This window comes from Dendrobates tinctorius, unplaced genomic scaffold, assembly GCF_039654945.1.
Source record: "Dendrobates tinctorius isolate UK_male_01 unplaced genomic scaffold, ASM3965494v1 ptg000031l, whole genome shotgun sequence".
Classification (NCBI taxonomy): Eukaryota; Metazoa; Chordata; class Amphibia; order Anura; family Dendrobatidae; genus Dendrobates; species Dendrobates tinctorius.
In genome coordinates, this window is record NW_027361699.1 from 23985942 (window position 1) to 24004244 (window position 18303).

Sequence of the window (18303 nt, forward strand, 5' to 3'; positions counted from 1 at the left end):
ACCAAAGAATTTGTGTTTGCAACCATTTTCAGGAAGAAACTAAGTATTATCTGACAAAATTGCAGGGGTGTCAATACTTTTGGTCACAACTGTAGGTACATTTTAATGCCTTTACTATCTTTTTTGTTTCATTTTCCTTGTTTGTGCTAGCCAATGAACTCTTCTCTTTTACTGTTTACACTCTGTTGACAATCCAAGAATAGATTCCACCAGTCCACCAGAAATTGGCTATGCATGACATTTAAACAACAAAAAAATGCAGGTTTGTGAAATTATCACCACCAAGAGTATAATCCACAAAATAATAAATTGTATTAATGTATAGTACCAATAAATAACATCAGAACTACAAAGGAAGGACTCCTGATTCGGAAGTCTTGATGAAACATGTGTTGGGGCGGCAGGGACAGCGTTTCTCCAGCTTGTTACTTTTGTAAGTAATTTTATCAGTCTATTAGCCTTTTATGAGGGGCAGTGAAGCAGTATACTTTGCACTTTATATATTATATTTTGGACTCTGCTTTATTTTTCTAGTCCTCTCATGTTAATGGCTTATGATTAGTACTTATACCTTATGGCCCTATAGTCTCCTTATTGCTATTTGCACAAAAAAACTTGTTTGGAATTTTCTTTGCTATATCAATCATGGAATCTTGTCATTTGGTAGTGGCTTTGATATGAAGCTAACATGTCCCTGGTAATTTGGCACTTTGTAGTTCTGATGTTATTTATTGGTACTAATCATTAATAAAATGTATTATTTTATGGATTATACTCTTGGTGGTGATATTTTCACAAACCTGCATTTTTTGTTGTTTAAGTTATCTTAGAGTTTTTCATCCTGAAAAATTGTTTTAGGTCATTTGTAGTGCTAAATATGCATGACATTTGTAGAATATTTGCATCATAGTTGACTTTATCTCAGAAAAAGTAAATATAGTGGCTGAATTCAGAATAGAAATTATGTCATGTATCTAGGGTGAGCCATTGCTTGTTGATTGGTTAAGGACCTGTGCCATGGCCCCTTCTGAAGTTTTTCCCTTCGCATCAGGCACTGCTCAAACACAGAAACTTAGTGTTGTTCACTTGTACTGGCTGAGGTGCAGTTCTTTACACAGGACCTGGCTGCAAGTAATGCTTAAGTGTAGAAATGCTGGTGGACAAAGCCTCTTTGCTCTTGTGGTCACTGGGAAAGCAGCTGCCACTGACATTGGCCCTATTCTACAGATGTACCACAATATCCTGAAACAAAAGACTGTGCTCCGTTATATCATGAATATCAGTACACCATAATGCAATTTGTATCGTTTCAGGCTGTATGGAAATGGCCTTTAGTCAAGCTGTAGTGGTGCACTCATTTGTCTCTTGCACAAAAATATTTGAGTTATTAATAAAAAATTATGACCTCTCTTTGTGTAAATTATTTGTTTCCACCCCTTTAGTTTGGAGACATCTTGTTTGAAGAAGAAGTGGAGCAATGTTCTGATCTGTGTCAGAAGGTTTTACATCATTGTAGTAGTGCCCTAGAATGCACAAGGAGTCAAGCCTGTGCTACCCTGTACCTGATAATGAGATACAGCTTCAGCAGTACCAGTGTAAGTCCCCACCTTCCTTATCCTCACTGATTACATCAGATTTACATCAGATTGTCAGTCTTTCATATATATATCGTGTATGTTTATATGTATACCATATATATTTATGCATGTACTTATTGTATACACTTGTATAAGTATATATGACACGTGCAACTATTACCATTTTAATTTAGCAAGAAAATATCTAATATTTTCATGGTTGTGCCTTTTCTGCAAGAAAATATCATTCTTACTATTATTGTTAATGCAGAATTTTGCAAGAGTAAAAATGCAGGTAACTATGTCTTTGGCTTCATTGGTGGGAAAATCCCAAGATTTTAATGAAGAGTACTTGCGGAAATCACTAAGGAGCATACTTGCATATGCAGAGGAAGATGAAGACATGCAGCCAACAATGTTTCCAATGCAGGTAATTGATACCCTCACATGGTCTTATAGGTGATATATGCTATTCTATATCATTAATACATGCCATTTATGTAGCTTGGAGTTTTATAGTTCACATGTAAAGTACTAAGGTGGGTAACATGTTAAAACGACAATGAGCAAGTATCATGTACTACTTGATAAAACAGAAGAGTTTTCCAGCATTGATCTATCTTCTATTTGTCACAGAATGGTACATGCCTCTATAATTATAGATCATCTGTACCTCTATATCTATGTATACAGCAAATATAAATCATTCAATAAAACCATCGCAACAATATCCGCTTTATGGACCACCCAAATATCACAAATGGACTGATCCCCATGTGTTCATTTTAAGGTGAAAGAGCTTTTACACAATCTGAACAGTATTTTATTAGACACGGTCAAAATGAGAGCTTTCCAGAAGGACCCAGAGATGTTAATGGATCTGATGTACAGGTATGTCGTTTTACTTTTCAGGTCTTCTTATGTGCCATAAATGCATCGATCTGAAGGCATCAAACAACTGTCTTAATAGATTGACCTCCAAATATCAGTAATTTGCAGTTGTTCTGCTATTAACTATCCAGCTCCCTATCACTGATGGGTGAAACATTGGCAGAGATGGGGAGCCGTACAAGGTGGTATGGGCTCTAGGGAAGGTGACAGCTGCAAAAAGCGGCAGGAACTTGTGAGGGGAGGAGGGAATGCTGCATAATGGGTTGACAAGATGGAGTTGTAATCTGGCAGGAGCTCTGTGGCGAGGCAGAGTGGACACAGTAGTCGGGCAGAGGATCTGAGAGGCTAAAAATGCCAAGCTTTCTCCCCACTTGATGCCCAAAAGGTTTATTTGGGATAAAGGAACAGATAGACCCTTGAGACATATTGGTTGTCAAGTGCTCAGCCACAAGGATGAAAAAAGCGGTCCACACTTGGGAAAACTTTGGTAGATTTGTTTTTCAAAAATGTAGAAATGTTTACCACTTGGCTAACCCCAAGTGGAGTTTTCCTATAATCTGAAGTCTAGTCCTAGGTCTGCTACAAGTCATATCCCTGTGGTCTTTGTATGATGAAATGAGGCCTGCAATGAGGTGAAAAGGACCACTCCTAAAAATGATAGGTTTAAATGTTATTCTATATGTTATTTGTACTGAGAAAAGGTACAAAGTACTGACATGAGATCCCCCTCTCCTTGGTGAAAATTAGCCTCAGTTTTACAGGTACTCCGTTCAGGATAATAACATATGCCAGAACCCAGTCTGAATTTTAATCTTGTGCCACTCCTCTGTGTTTAAAGAGTAAGAGCTCTTTCACAAAACTGATCGGTGAGCGTCTCGGTGATGAGACTCTCACCAATGGCTAAAATAACTTGTTAATATCGCTCAACCAGGCACTGTTTTTCTTTTCAAAATGGAGCACTGGCTTAATGGCTTTCTATTCAGCCATTCTCCAGTCTTAGGCTACTTTCACATTTCAGTTTTTTAGCATACAGCACGATGTGGCGAAATATGTAAAAACCGGATCCGGCGCCGGTTGCCACCGGATCCGTTTTTTTTCCCATAGGGTTTTATTAGCGCCGCATTGCACCGGATGCTCATGCGTCGCATCCGGCTTTTACTGGATGCGGCAAAAATCACCTATCCGGCATCCTGAAAAAACGTTCCATGCAACGTTTTTTCCCTGTGCCAGACCGCTTTTTCCCACTGCGCATGCCCGGCAACTTTCCTCGGGCCTGAATGTTAACCCTCAATGCGGCGACCGTATTCGGACAAAACAAGAATCCGGTGTCAGCGTTTTCTGCCGGATCCGGTATTCTGATCTTCCGCCGCAGGCCGCCAGATTGCAAAGCCGTAAGTGTGAAAGTAGCCTTAGAGGATAGAGCGCTTTTGCCCCCTTCTATTAACTTTTGTTGCGTCTCAGTTCCAGACCTCCCCACACACACACACCTGATCAAAATTCAAAAATTTTGAAAGTGCAATTAATTTTAATATGACTCTAGGCAGGTTTTAGATACAGAAAAACCATATTCTTAATTGGTGCTGTCTTTTTGTAATCTTGATCAGAATTGCAAAGGGATATCAGACTTCTCCAGATCTGAGACTGACTTGGCTACAGAACATGGCAGAGAAACACGTCAAGGTGAAGTGTTACACCGAGGCGGCTATGTGTCTGGTACATGCCGCCGCTCTGGTTGCAGAATACTTGAGCTTGCTGGAAGATTGTAGCTATTTGCCTGTTGGGAGTGTCAGCTTTCAGGTAAGTGAAATTATATGGTATACTTGTGCATTTTTCTCAGATTGATTAATGATAAGGCTAATTTAATATAATGTCAATATTAACTTAATAGATGCTCACAAACCTTTTCAGTGTATATTTTGCCATGGGAAAGTCATACAATTTTTTCCCAATTAACTTTCTAGAACATTTCTTCCAATGTGATAGAAGAATCAGCAGTATCTGATGACATTTTGACCCCAGATGAAGATGGAGTATGTTCTGGAAGGTATTTCTCGGAGACTGGGCTAGTTGGCCTTTTGGAACAAGCTGCAGAGCTCTTCAGTCAAGTAAGTGTTTTTAGGTGTATTAACTATAGCGTAAACCTACTTTTACATTCATGCTGTACATACAGCTGGAAATACCTTTATGGACATCTTATAGATACCCGTTTTAACCGCAATACGACCAGGCAATTTTTCATTTTTGTTTTTTTCCCCCTTTTCTTCTTTTGAGAGTCATAACTTGCTTGTTTTATGCGGGACAAATTGTAGCTTTGAATGTCACCATTCAATTACCATTTAATGTATTGGAAAATGGTAACAAAAATTCCAAGTGAGGTAAAAAAATTAATCGTAATTTGCCCATTGGGCTGCAGATTAGTACTAGGGAGTGCCATATAAAACATCAAAAATGTTATTATAGTTTCAATGTGGCATAAGTTTTAATACATGTAGATTGCAAAATTATTTACAGTATGTCCAAGATTTCTGCAGCAGTACCAGCATTATATAGTGGTTTAACTCCGCTAAGGAACATTTGAAAACTGGTCGAACAGTCCAGTCTTATAATTGCAAGAAATAGTGTTATTGCTTCTGTACACACACATGACAACTCATTCTGAAACAACAGGTAGTCTTACGTAAGATTACAACTGACAGAAAATGTATTACTTCAGAAACTCGACCCTAAATGCATCATTTTCTATAGGCAGGATTCTTTGAGACTGTGAATGAAGTCTACAAAATTGTCATCCCTGTTCTAGAAGCTCATCGAGACTTCCGAAAACTCTCTTCCACTCATGAGAAACTGAAGAAGGCATATGATTCCATAATAACCAAGGTGCCTGGTCTTGATTTCTTTTTCTTATGTGTTTGAACAAATCTTGTAAGCAGGCTCTTATTATTATTACTATTATTATTAATAGTATAACAATGGCAATGTATCTTGAATAGACTGTGTTTCAGTTCCCTGCACAGTTGATAACTGTGAACACCAATTTGCAATTTGCAACATCAGATCAGATGTTTGGGCATTCATTTTTTTTAAAGGCTGTTCCCATCTTGGTAAAAGGATATTGTCAGACTGAGCTTATAAAAATAAGCACTTTCTCAATTTACTTTTTATTAAAAAAATTTGTAGACATTCTTGAGATATTAACACATTTCTTTTCTTGCGCAGTGCTTGCAAGTTCTTTTCTTTTCAACTTGTAAGTATTGCCTAGAAGCTGCCCAGGATTGCTGGAGTGCACAAACAGTGTTAGGCCGGGGTCACACTGGCGAGGAATACGGGAGAGTGAGAGGCGTTAAAAGCACGCATTACACACGGACCAATGATTCTCTATGGGGTCCCTCGCACCAGCCGTATATTTCTCCTCCGTATCCTACGCTCCATGCCACTCGCAGCATGCTGCGATTGTCAGCGTACTACGCCCGTAGTACGCCAATGCAAGTCTATGGGTGCGCAAAAAATACGGATTACACACGGAATACACGTGTGACTTGCGAGAAATACGCACCAGTTGTCTTTTAGCAAAGCCGGCAAATCAGTGCACGATACAGTAAACTCATACTGACAGGTTTAATAAAGAAACGAAAGAATAGATATATACACATAGAATACATATATATATATATATATATGCATTCTATGTGTCTATATCTATTCTTTCATTTCTGTTAGAAACCCTGTCATAGGGCTCCATTATATGTCCATTTTGCAAGCCTGCGAGAAAATCTCGCCATACGGATGCCATACGGATTACATATGGATGCTGACATGCGCAAAATACACAACCACACCTTGATTACGGATGACATACGGAGCACTATTTAGGGGTCTGTCATCCGTATTATGCATGTAAAATACGGAGCATATTTTGCGCAGGTTAATGTGACTCCAGCCTAAGAATCTAATCCCGGCCAGCCTCAATGCAGTGCTAAGAAGAGAGTCAGCAGCGGTGGTCGGTCTCCCAGGTAATGAGCTGTAAAGGGTTAATATTTTAAGAATCACTGCAAAATGTATTTAATAGTAAATTGTGTAAGACCTTGTTTTAACTATCCAACAATATCCATCTATGAAGATAGGAATAACCTTTAACGTGTATAATTTTATAATATATCTATAGAAAGCTTGATGTCAATAAAGAAACTAATATGTTATATGAATGTAACAGGGACAAAAGAGAATGTTTGGTACATACTTCCGTGTAGGATTTTATGGAGCAAAGTTTGGTGACCTGGATGAAAAGGAGTTTATTTACAAAGAACCAGCCATCACTAAACTCCCTGAGATTTCCCACCGACTAGAGGTAAAATGCACTTTTAATTTACTTTTCTATATCACTGATTTAGAAAAAAAAATGTCAAAAAATGTATTAGGCTATGTGCACACGCTGCGGATTCACCTCCTGGTTTTTCCGCACGGATCCGCAGGTAAAACCGCAGGTAAAGTGACCTGCGGTTTTCCTGCGGATTAGCCTGCGGTTTTGCCCTGCGGTTTCACACCTCTACTATGTTGAAGGTGTGAAACCGCTGCGGAATCCGCCCAAACAATTGACATGCTGCGGTTTGTAAACCGCAGCAAAACCGCGCGGAAAAAAACGCAGCGTGAGCACGGCGGTTTTGAAATTGCATAGGCTAACATGGTACTGTACCATGTCTGCGGAACTGCTGCGTTTCCGCAGGGCCAAAACCGCTGCTGAAACGCAGCAGAATCCGCAACGTGTGCACATAGCCTTATAGTTCAGAAATATATATAATATATATATATATAAATATATATATATATATATATACACACACACTGCTCAAAAATATATAGGGAACACTTAAACAACACAATGTAACTCCAAGTCAATCACACTTCTGTGAAATCAACCTGTCCAGTTATGAAGCAACACTTATTGTGAATCAATTTCTCCTGCTGTTGTGCAAATGGGACAGACAACAGGTAGAAATGATAGGCAATAACCAAGGCAACCTCTATAAAGGACTGGTCCTGCAGTAGGTGACCACAGACCATGTCTCTGTTCTGATTCTTTTTGGCTGTTGTTTTGGTCACTTTTGTATTTTGTCATTACTCTAACCCCTAGAGGTACTGTACAGTAGCATGAGGCAGTGTCTACAACCCACAGAAGGTGCTCAGGTAGTGCCGCTCATCTAGGATAGCTCGTCAATGCGATCTGTGGCAAGAAGGGTAGATGTGTCTGTCAGCACAGTGTCCACAGCATGGAGCAGATGTCAGGAGACAGGCCAGTAACCCAACAGTCGGACCGCTAGCTCCTCATTTGTGCAAGGAAGAACAGGAGGAGCAGTGCTATAGCCCTACAAAATGACCTCCAGCAGGCCACTAACATCCATGAAAAAATGGGAAAAGGGAAATGGATTTGTGCTCACCAAAAATAGTCCTGTAAGCCGGTCGTGCCTATGGATCAAATGGCTGACCACCATGTGTAGCAAATGTAAGAAGAGAAAGAAGATCTGGCACTGAAGACTTGATAAAATCCACAGGAAACTTTATCCTGAAGAAGAACCTGTTGTGGGGTTCGAAACGAGTAAGGCGTGGGGGTCTTCTTCCCCTTTCTGTTTTTATTATGAAAATATGTGAATAAAGTTTCCTGTGGATTTTATCAAGTCTTCAGTGCCGGATCTTCCTTCTCTTCTTACATTCACTAACATCCATGTCTAAAATTGTCAGAAACAGACTTCATGAGGTTGGTATTAAGGCCCGACGTCCACAAGTGGGGGTTGTGCTTACAAGGCGATTGGCAGTTGCCAGAGAACTCCAAGATTGGCAGATTCGACAATGGTGCCCTGTGCTCCTCACGGATGACAGAAGGTTTACATTGAGCAGAATTGGAACTACTAACACAGGAAAAGAAATATGATGTCATTGGAATCACTGAAACTTGGTGGGACAATACACATTATTGGAATACAAGACTAGAAGGATACAACTTATTTGCAAGAAACAGACTTGATAAACGAGGAGGGGGTGTCGCATTGTATGTTAGAAACGCGTATATCTGCACAGATATTGAAGCTTCAGAGACTGGGAATTCTGTGGAAACTGTTTGGGTAAGAATACAAGGACAGAACAATGGAAAGGACACCATTGTAGGCATTTACTACAGGCCGCCTGTGCAAGCTGAAGATATGGATGAACTCTTTATGCATCAAATGGCCAAGTTCTCCAAAAAATATGACATAGTTGTCATGGGAGATTTCAACTATCCAGACATTTGCTGGGAATCTCTCTCAGGCAAAACTAACAGGTCAAGGAAATTCTTATCCTCTCTTGCTGACAACTTTATCTTCCAAAAGGTAAGGGAGAAAACAAGGGGAACTGCTACCTTGGATCTAATCCTTATAAACAGGGAGGAAATGGTTGAGGAGGTAAAAGTGGCTGGGACCCTAGGAGGTAGCGACCATGCTATTTTAGAATTTTGGATAACTAGAGGCGGAAGACCTGTGAAGACTCAGACGTCATGGTTAGATTTCAGAAAGGCAGATTTTAAGGGATTCAGAAAGAGAATTGGAGGGATCCAATGGCTGGATATCCTTAAAGACAAAAATGTCCAGAAAGGATGGGAAATCTTGAAAAATGAAATTCTCAAAGCACAGTTGTTAACAATTCCGAAAAGAGGGAAGAATAGGAAGCATTTAAGGAAACCAGGATGGATGAACACAGAACTTAAGCACATGCTAAAAAGGAAGAAAAAAATGTTTATAAAATGGAAAGAGGGAGGCATATCTAAAGAAGAATATAATGCTGTCTGCAGAACCTGCAGGGCACAAATCAGATTAGCTAAAGCTGAAAATGAATTGAGGCTTGCAAGAGATGTCAAAAGAAATAATAAAGGATTTTGGGGATATGTCAAAAGTAAAAGAAAAGTCAAAGATGCTATAGGATTTTTACAGGATGAAAATGATGAAATGGTAAGACAGGATGTTGAGAAGGCTGAACTTTTAAATTCCTATTTTGCATCTGTTTTCTCTCAGAAAGGAAATGTAACATCAACTGTTATTCACTGTCCTATTAAGGGATTAGAAGAATCCAGGATATCTATAAACAGAAAGATAGTGAGGAAACACTTAGCTAACCTAAATGAATTCAAGTCTCCAGGTCCAGATGAATTACACCCCAGAGTACTGAAGGAGATAGCAGAAGAAATTTTTGAACCCCTCTCCATAATCTTTGAAAATTCTTGGAGAACAGGAGAAGTGCCAGAAGACTGGAGAAGAGCAAATGTTGTTCCTATCTTCAAAAAGGGGAAGAAGGTGGACCCAGGCAACTATAGGCCGGTGAGTCTGACTTCTATACCAGGAAAGATCTTTGAACAAATTATTAAACATGTATGTCAATACCTGGATAAGAATGAAGTGATTAAACAGAGTCAGCATGGGTTTGTAACTAATAAGTCATGTCCGACTAACTTAATTTCCTTCTATGATGGTATCACTGATTGGGTGGATCAAGGAAATGCTGTAGATATAGTATATCTTGACTTCAGCAAAGCATTTGACAAAGTCTCTCATACAATCCTTATTGAAAAAATGACTAAGTATGGAATGGACAAGGCAACTGTTAGGTGGATTCATAACTGGCTTAGTGATCGGACCCAAAGAGTGGTCGTAAATGGCTGCACATCCAGTTGGAAGAATGTCTCAAGTGGGGTACCACAGGGCTCTGTCCTGGGCCCTGTATTGTTCAACATCTTTATCAACGATTTAGATGAAGGAATTGAGGGTAAACTGATTAAATTTGCTGATGACACAAAGCTAGGAGGGATAGCTAATACTAGAGAAGAGAGAGAGAGGATTCAAAAAGATTTAAATAAACTGGAGAAGTGGGCAGCAACTAACAGAATGGTTTTTAACAGGGAGAAATGCAAAGTACTACATCTGGGCAATAAAAATGAAAAAAGCAAATATAGAATGGGAGGAATAGGGCTACGTGACAGCACATGTGAAAAAGACTTGGGTATACTAATAGATCACAGACTGAATATGAGTCAACAGTGTGATGCAGCAGCAAAAAAGGCAAATGCAATTCTAGGATGTATTAACAGAAGCATACAGTCTAGATCACGTGAAGTCATTATTTCCCTCTACTCCTCTTTGGTCAGACCTCATCTGGAATATTGTGTCCAGTTTTGGGCACCACATTTTAAAAAAGACATCAACAAACTGGAGCAAGTTCAGAAAAGAGCGACCAGAATGGTGACCGGTCTGCAAACCCTGTCTTATGAGGAAAGGTTGCAGGATTTGGGAATGTTTAGTTTGCAAGAGAGAAGACTGAGAGGAGACTTAATAGCTGTCTACAAATATCTAAAGGGCTGTCACATTGTAGAAGGATCAACTTTATTCTCATTTGCACAAGGAAAGTCTAGAAGCAATGGGATGAAACTGAATGGGAGGAGACACAGATTAGATATTAGAAAAAACTTTTTGACAGTTAGAGTGATCAGTGAGTGGAACAGGCTGCCACGAGAAGTGGTGAGTTCTCCTTCAATGGAAGTCTTCAAACAGAGGCTGGACAGACATCTGACTGGGATGATTTAGCGAATCCTGCTTTGAGCAGGGGGTTGGACCAGATGGCCCAGGAGGTCCCTTCCAACTCTGCGATTCTATGATTCTAAGGAGATGTAACAGACATGATAGAGTCTGGAGACGCCGTGGAGAACGTTCTGCTGCCTGCAACATCCTCCAGCATGACCGGTTTGGCACTGGGACAGTAATGGTGTAGGGAGGCATGTATTTGGAGAGCTGCACAGCTCTCCATGTGCTAGCCAGAGGTACCCTGACTGCCATTAGGTACTGGGATGAGATCCTCAGACCCATTGTGAGACCATATGCAGGTGCACTGGGCCCTGGGTTCCTTCTGATGCATGACAATGCTAGGCCTTATGTGGCTGAAGAGTTTCAGCAGTTCCTGCATGATGAAGGCATTGATGCTATGGAGTGGCCTGCCTATTCACCAGACATGAATCCAATTGAGCACATCTGGGACCTCATGTCCATCCGCCAATGCTACTTTGCACTACAAACTGTCCAGGTCTGGGAGAAGATCCCTTAGGAGAAATTTGCTGCCTTATCAGGAATGTGCCCAGGCATTGTAGGGAGGTCATACAAGGACTTGGAGTCCACACACACTAGTGAGCATCATTTACTTGTCTTGAGGAATTTCCACTGAAGTTGGATCAGCTAGTAATTTAATTTTCCACTTTGATTTTGAGTATTATTCCAAATCCAGACTCCATGTTATATTAATTAATTGATTTACATTGATCATTTTTGTTTTATCGTCCTCAACATATTTAACTATGTAATGAATAAAGATTTGCAACTGAAATACTTAATTCTGTGATATCTAGGATGTGATATTCTAGTGTTACCTTTAGTTTTGAGCAATATACATATATATTATATATATACACAGTGTATATATATACTGCTCAAAAAAATAAAGGGAACACTTAACCCGATGTACTATGTTGTTTTTCCTTTATTTTTTTAAGCAGCACATAGTAAAATATATATATATATATATATATATATATATTATATGCACGCACACACACACACACATTGGTAGATCGGCTCACTTGGCTACACATTAAGGTAGACACAGGAACACTATCTCTTTAAATCTTCCACTGGTTTATTACTAGTACTTCATAAACCAGTGCAACTTTAGAAAAAACAAACCCGGCCTTCCTGGCCTAAAAGGAAAACAAAGACATAACTTATGACACAGTCCTTGTTTCTACGGGAATTCGTCCGCTTCAAGAACAAACGACAAAAGGTTCAGATTTTCCTAACAGGAAAAACACAGCTCCAGAGCTTCAACCTCCAGGCTCACCCCATCCTGAATGCTCTAAAAGGCTGGGTATTTATTCTCTGGACTCTTCCCACCTCATCAACATGAATCTAACACTAAGCATAGCTGATTAACCCTTTTTAGCACTTCCAATGTGCTAGAGCAATTTCCTAGGTTGCTATCACTGAAACATAGCTCCCCTCCAGTATTTTGATAGTGACTTTGTCACAATATATATATATATATTTTAAAAAAAAGTATATATATATGTATATATCTTGTAGTGCAGTGGGGTTGGTGTTGTGCGACAGATAGGCAGGGACCACAGGAAGTTCAACGTAAACAGTGTCTTCATTTTCAGACTCACATACAGGAGTGATATCCTCCGGATTACAGCCGGGTTTTCACAAGTACAGTCCATGTTCAAAACCCATTGCCCTGGACAATAGCACTACTGTGTCTCTTAAGTGCGTCAGCTGCTTTGAAGTCCCTTGCTCTGTGTTGGCTCCTCATAGACCTGGGTTGCACAGAGCCTCCTGATCTGCAGCTTGCAAACTCCAAAGTGACACACCCAAGGCAAAACTGACAGATTTAAATGGAATAGAGCCACTTCCAAAACACGGAGTGGAGAGAGGAATTCACCCCACTACCAAACCTGCAAATCCCTCTAAAAATAAAAGACTTTGACGGGTTTTCCTAAAAATCTGACTGGGTCAGTACTTGGACACAACCATTCCATTCTTTCTTTTATTTTGCCTTGTGACTCACAGGTGTCCTGCTCTGAACACAAGGCACTCCATCGGGTTTAATAGGACTCTGTCCGCATCAATACTTTTTATACAGCATGTAGGAGTGGAAAATGATGCAAAGTAAGAGTGCTTTCAAAAGTGGCATATATATATCTATCTGTCTATGTATATATATATATATATATATATATATATATATAGATAATAAATGTCCTTTTTCTTGAATAATATTGGTAAAATTAACTTTTGGAGTTTTTTTGTCATTGTAGGGATTTTATGGCAATTGTTTTGGAGAACATATGGTGGAGGTGATTAAAGACTCGGCTCCTTTAGATAAGTCAAGACTGGATCCCAACAAGGTACCGTAAATATTTTAATTCAGTTTAGCTTTCTTCATCATTACCTGGGAAACTTTTTTTAGCATTTAATTTTCAGGTTCAAAATTCAGCCCTAATTGATTTTCATGCTATATCTAAATATGGCTTTATTTAGAAGTCAGAGTTTTTCATCCTTGTGCTGTCAGTGTTTTCCACAGCATATAGACACATAGGGGCATGTTTTCTGGTTAAGTTTGCAAAATGCAAACAGATAAAAAATGGGACCACGGGTTAGGAAAACAGTTCTATGCTTGCAGATGAGTTCACAATATACTGCCGCTACCACTTTAACCCCTTCACCCCCAAGGGTGGTTTGCACGTTCATGACCGGGCCAATTTTTAAAATTCTGACCACTGTACCTTTATGAGGTCATAACTCTCGAACGCTTCCATGGATCCCGGTGATTCTGACATTGTTTTCTCGTGACATATTGTACTTCATGTTAGTGGTAAAATTTCATTCAAATAACTTGCGTTTATTTGTGAGAAAAACGGAAATTTGGCGAAAATTTTGAAAATTTCGCAATTTTCCAACTTTGAATTTTTATGCCCTTAAATCACAGAGATAAGGCACACAAAAAACTTGATAACTAACATTTCCCACATGTTTACTTTACATCAGCACAATTTTGGAACCAAAATTTTTTTTTGTTAGGAAGTTATAAGGGTTAAAAGTTGACCAGCGATTTCTCATTTTTACAACACCATTTTATTTTTAGGACCACATCACATTTGAAGCCACTTTGAGGGGTCTATATGATAGAAAATACACAAAAGTGACACCATTCTAAAAACTGCACCCCTTAAGGTGCTCAAAACCACATTCAAGAAGTTTATTAACCCTTTAGGTGCGTCACAGGAATTTTTTTGAATATTTAAAAAAAAATGAACATCTAACTTTTTTTCATAAAAAAAATACTTCAGGTTCAATTTTTTTTATTTTACCAAGGGTAACAGGAGAAATTGAACTGCAAAAGTTATTGTGCAATTTGTCCTGAGTACGCAGATACCTGATATGTGGGGGGGAACGACTGTTTCGGCGCATGGCAGAGCTCAGAATGGAAGGAGCGCTGTTTGACTTTTTCAATGCAAAATTGGCTGGAATTCAGATTGGACGCCATGTCACGTTTGGAGAGTCCCTGATGTACCTAAACAGTGGAAACCCCCTACAAGTGACCCCATTTTGGAAACTAGACCCCCCAAGGAACTTATCTAGATATGTGGTGAGAACTTTGAACCCACAAGGGCTTTACAGAAGTTTATAACGTACAGCGGTACAATTAAAAAATCATATTTTTTCCACAAAAATGATCTTTTCACCCCAATTTTTATTTTCCCAAGGGTAACAGGACCCTAAAAGTTATTGTGCAATTTGTCCTGAGTACGCTGATACCCCACATGTGGGGGTAAACCACTATTTGGGCGCATGGCAGAGCTCGGAAGGGAAGCAGCGCCATTTGACGTTTTTGGCTGGAATTGAGATCGGACACCATGTCGCGTTTGGAAAACCCCTGATGTACCAAAACAGTGGAAACCCCCCACAAATGACACCATTTTGGAAACTAGACACCCTAAGGAACTTATCTAGATGTGTGGTGAGAACTTTGAACCCCCATGGGCTTCACAGAAGTTTATAACATAAAGCCATACAATTAAAAAATCATATTTTTTCCACAAAAATGATCTTTTCACCCTCAATTCTTATTTTTCCAAGGGTAACAGGACCCTAAAAGTTATTGTGCAATTTGTCCTGAGTACGCTGATACCCCACATGTGGGGGTAAACCACTATTTGGGGGCATGGCAGAGCTCGGAAGGGAAGCAGCGCCATTTGACGTTTTTGGCTGGAATTGAGATCGGACACCATGTCGCGTTTGGAAAACTCCTGATGTACCAAAACAGTGGAACCCCCCACAAATGACACCATTTTGGAAACTAGACCCCCTAAGGAACTTATCTAGATGTGTGGTGAGCACTTTGACCCCCCCAGTGCTTCACAGAAGTTTACAACGCCCGGGCGTGAAAATAAAAAATTCGTATTTTTTCCACAAACATGATCTTTTAGTCACCATTTTTTTATTTTCCCAAGGGTACCAGGAGAAATTGGACCCCAAAAGTTGTTGTCCAATTTGTCCTGAGTATGCTGATACCCCATATGTGGGAGAAAACTACTGTATGGGCACACGTCGGGGCTCGGAAGGGAAGTAGTGACGTTTTGGAATGCAGACTTTGATGGAATGGTCTGCGGGTGTGATATTGCCTTTGGAGAGCCCCTAATGTACCTAAACAGTGGAAACCCCCCACAAATGACACCATTTTGTAAACTAGACCCCCCAAGGAACTTATCTAGATGTGTGGTGAGCACTTTGACCCCCCCAGTGCTTCACAGAAGTTTACAACGCCCGGGCGTGAAAATAAAAAATTCGTATTTTTTCCACAAACATGATCTTTTAGTCACCATTTTTTTATTTTCCCAAGGGTACCAGGAGAAATTGGACCCCAAAAGTTGTTTTCCAATTTGTCCTGAGTACGCTGCTACCCCATATGTGGGAGAAAACTACTGTATGGGCACACGTCAGGGCTCGGAAGGGAAGTAGTGACGTTTTGGAATGCAGACTTTGATGGAATGGTCTGCGGGTGTCATGTTGCCTTTGGAGAGCCCCTAATGTACCTAAACAGTGGAAACCCCCCACAAATGACACCATTTTGTAAACTAGACCCCCAAGGAACTTATCTAGATGTGTGGTGAGCACTTTGACCCCCCCAGTGCTTCACAGAAGTTTACAACGCCCGGGCGTGAAAATAAAAAATTCGTATTTTTTCCACAAACATGATCTTTTAGTCACCATTTTTTTTATTTTCCCAAGGGTACCAGGAGAAATTGGACCCCAAAAGTTGTTTTCCAATTTGTCCTGAGTACGCTGCTACCCCATATGTGGGAGAAAACTACTGTATGGGCACACGTCAGGGCTCGGAAGGGAAGTAGTGAGGTTTTGGAATGCAGACTTTGATGGAATGGTCTGCGGGTGTCATGTTGCCTTTGGAGAGCCCCTAATGTACCTAAACAGTGGAAACCCCCCACAAATGACACCATTTTGTAAACTAGACCCCCCAAGGAACTTATCTAGATGTGTGGTGAGCACTTTGACCCCCCCAGTGCTTCACAGAAGTTTACAACGCCCGGGCGTGAAAATAAAAAATTCGTATTTTTTCCACAAACATGATCTTTTAGTCACCATTTTTTTTATTTTCCCAAGGGTACCAGGAGAAATTGGACCCCAAAAGTTGTTGTCCAATTTGTCCTGAGTACGCTGACACCCCATATGTGGGAGAAAACTACTGTATGGACACACGTCGGGGCTCGGAAGGGAAGCAGTGACGTTTTGGAGCGCAGACTTTGATGGAATGGTCTGCGGTTGTCATGTGCGTTTGGAGAGCCCCTGATGTACCTAAACTATTGAAACTCCCCACAAGTGACCCCATTTTGGACACTAGACCCCCCACGGAACTTATCTAGATGTGTGGTGAGCACTTTGAACCCCCAAGTGCTTCACAGAAGTTTATAACACTCGGACGTGAAAATAAAAAAATCATTTTTTTTCCACAAAAATGATATTTTTGCCCCCAATTTTTTATTTTCCTAAGGGTAACAGGAGAAATTGGACCCCAAAAATTGTTTTGCAATTTGTCCTGAGTAGGCTGATACCCTACATGAGGGGGTAAAACACTGTTTGGGCGCATAGCAGAGCTTGGAAGGGAAGGAGCACCATTTGACTTTTTCAACTCAGAATTGGCTGGAATTGAGATCAGACGCCATGTTGCATTTGGAGAGCCCCTGATGTGCCCAAACAGTGGAAACCCCCAATTCTAACTCCAACCCGAACCTCAACACGCCCCTAACCCTAGCCCTAACCCTAACCCTAGCCCTAACCCTAACCCTAGCCCTAACCCTAACCCTAGCCCTAACCCTAACCTAACCCTACCCCAACACACCCCTAGCCCTAACCCTAGCCCTAACCCTAATGGAAAAATGGAAATAAATACATTTTTTTTATTTTATTATTTTTCCCTAACTAAAGGGGTGATAACGGGGGGTTTGATTTACTATTTATGGCGGTTTTTATGTTTGGCGGCTGTCGCACGCTAAAAGACGCTTTTTATTGTAAAAATAGTTTTTGCATCACCACATATTGAGAGCTATAATTTTTCCGTATTTTGACCCACCGAGTCATGTGAGGTCTTATTTTTTGCGGGACGAGTTGACGTTTTTATTGGTACCATTTTCGGGCACGTGAAATTTTTTGATCGCTTTTTATTCCGATTTTTGGGACGCAGAATGAACAAAAACCAGCGTTTCATGAATTTCTTTTGGGGGGGGTGCGTTTACACCGTTCCGCGTGCGGTAAAATTGATAAAGCGCTTTTATTCTTCGGGTCAGTACGGTTACAGCGATACCTCATTTAGGTCGTTTTTTTATGTTTTTGTCGGTTTTATGCAATGAAAACTATTTTATATAAAAAATAATTATTTTTGCATCGCTTTATTCTGCGAGTTATAACTTTTTTATTTTTTTGCTGATGATGCTGTATGGTGGATCGTTTTTTGCGGGACAAGATGACGTTTTCAGCGGTACCATGGATATTTATATGCGTCTTTTTGATCTCGCGTTATTGCACTTTTTGTTTGGCGGTATGATAATAAATCATTATTTTTTGCTTCGTTTTTTATTTTTATTTTTTAAGGGGTTCTCTAAAGGGGTTAACTAATGGGACAGTTTTATAGGGCAGGTCGTTACGGACGCGGCGATACCTAATATGTGTACATTTATTGTTTTTTTTTTTTATTATTTTAA

At 40.0% G+C, this 18303-nt stretch overlaps 1 protein-coding gene across 4 annotated transcripts in view; it reads left to right on the plus strand.

Annotated features, from left to right (window-relative positions):
• DOCK8 (dedicator of cytokinesis 8) overlaps positions 1 to 18303 on the plus strand; it is a 268625-nt gene that overhangs the window by 232070 nt on the left and 18252 nt on the right. For all 4 annotated transcript variants that reach the window (XR_012231574.1, XM_073572263.1, XM_073572264.1 and 1 more), the window contains 8 exons: positions 1443 to 1595; positions 1849 to 2007; positions 2368 to 2468; positions 4073 to 4265; positions 4430 to 4573; positions 5214 to 5345; positions 6679 to 6813; positions 13345 to 13434. Coding sequence is in view for 3 of the 4 variants with exons in the window: in XM_073572263.1 (XP_073428364.1) it covers positions 1443 to 1595; positions 1849 to 2007; positions 2368 to 2468; positions 4073 to 4265; positions 4430 to 4573; positions 5214 to 5345; positions 6679 to 6813; positions 13345 to 13434 (1107 nt within the window). In the remaining variant the exon portion in view is untranslated. The remainder of the gene's footprint in view (positions 1 to 1442; positions 1596 to 1848; positions 2008 to 2367; positions 2469 to 4072; positions 4266 to 4429; positions 4574 to 5213; positions 5346 to 6678; positions 6814 to 13344; positions 13435 to 18303) is intronic.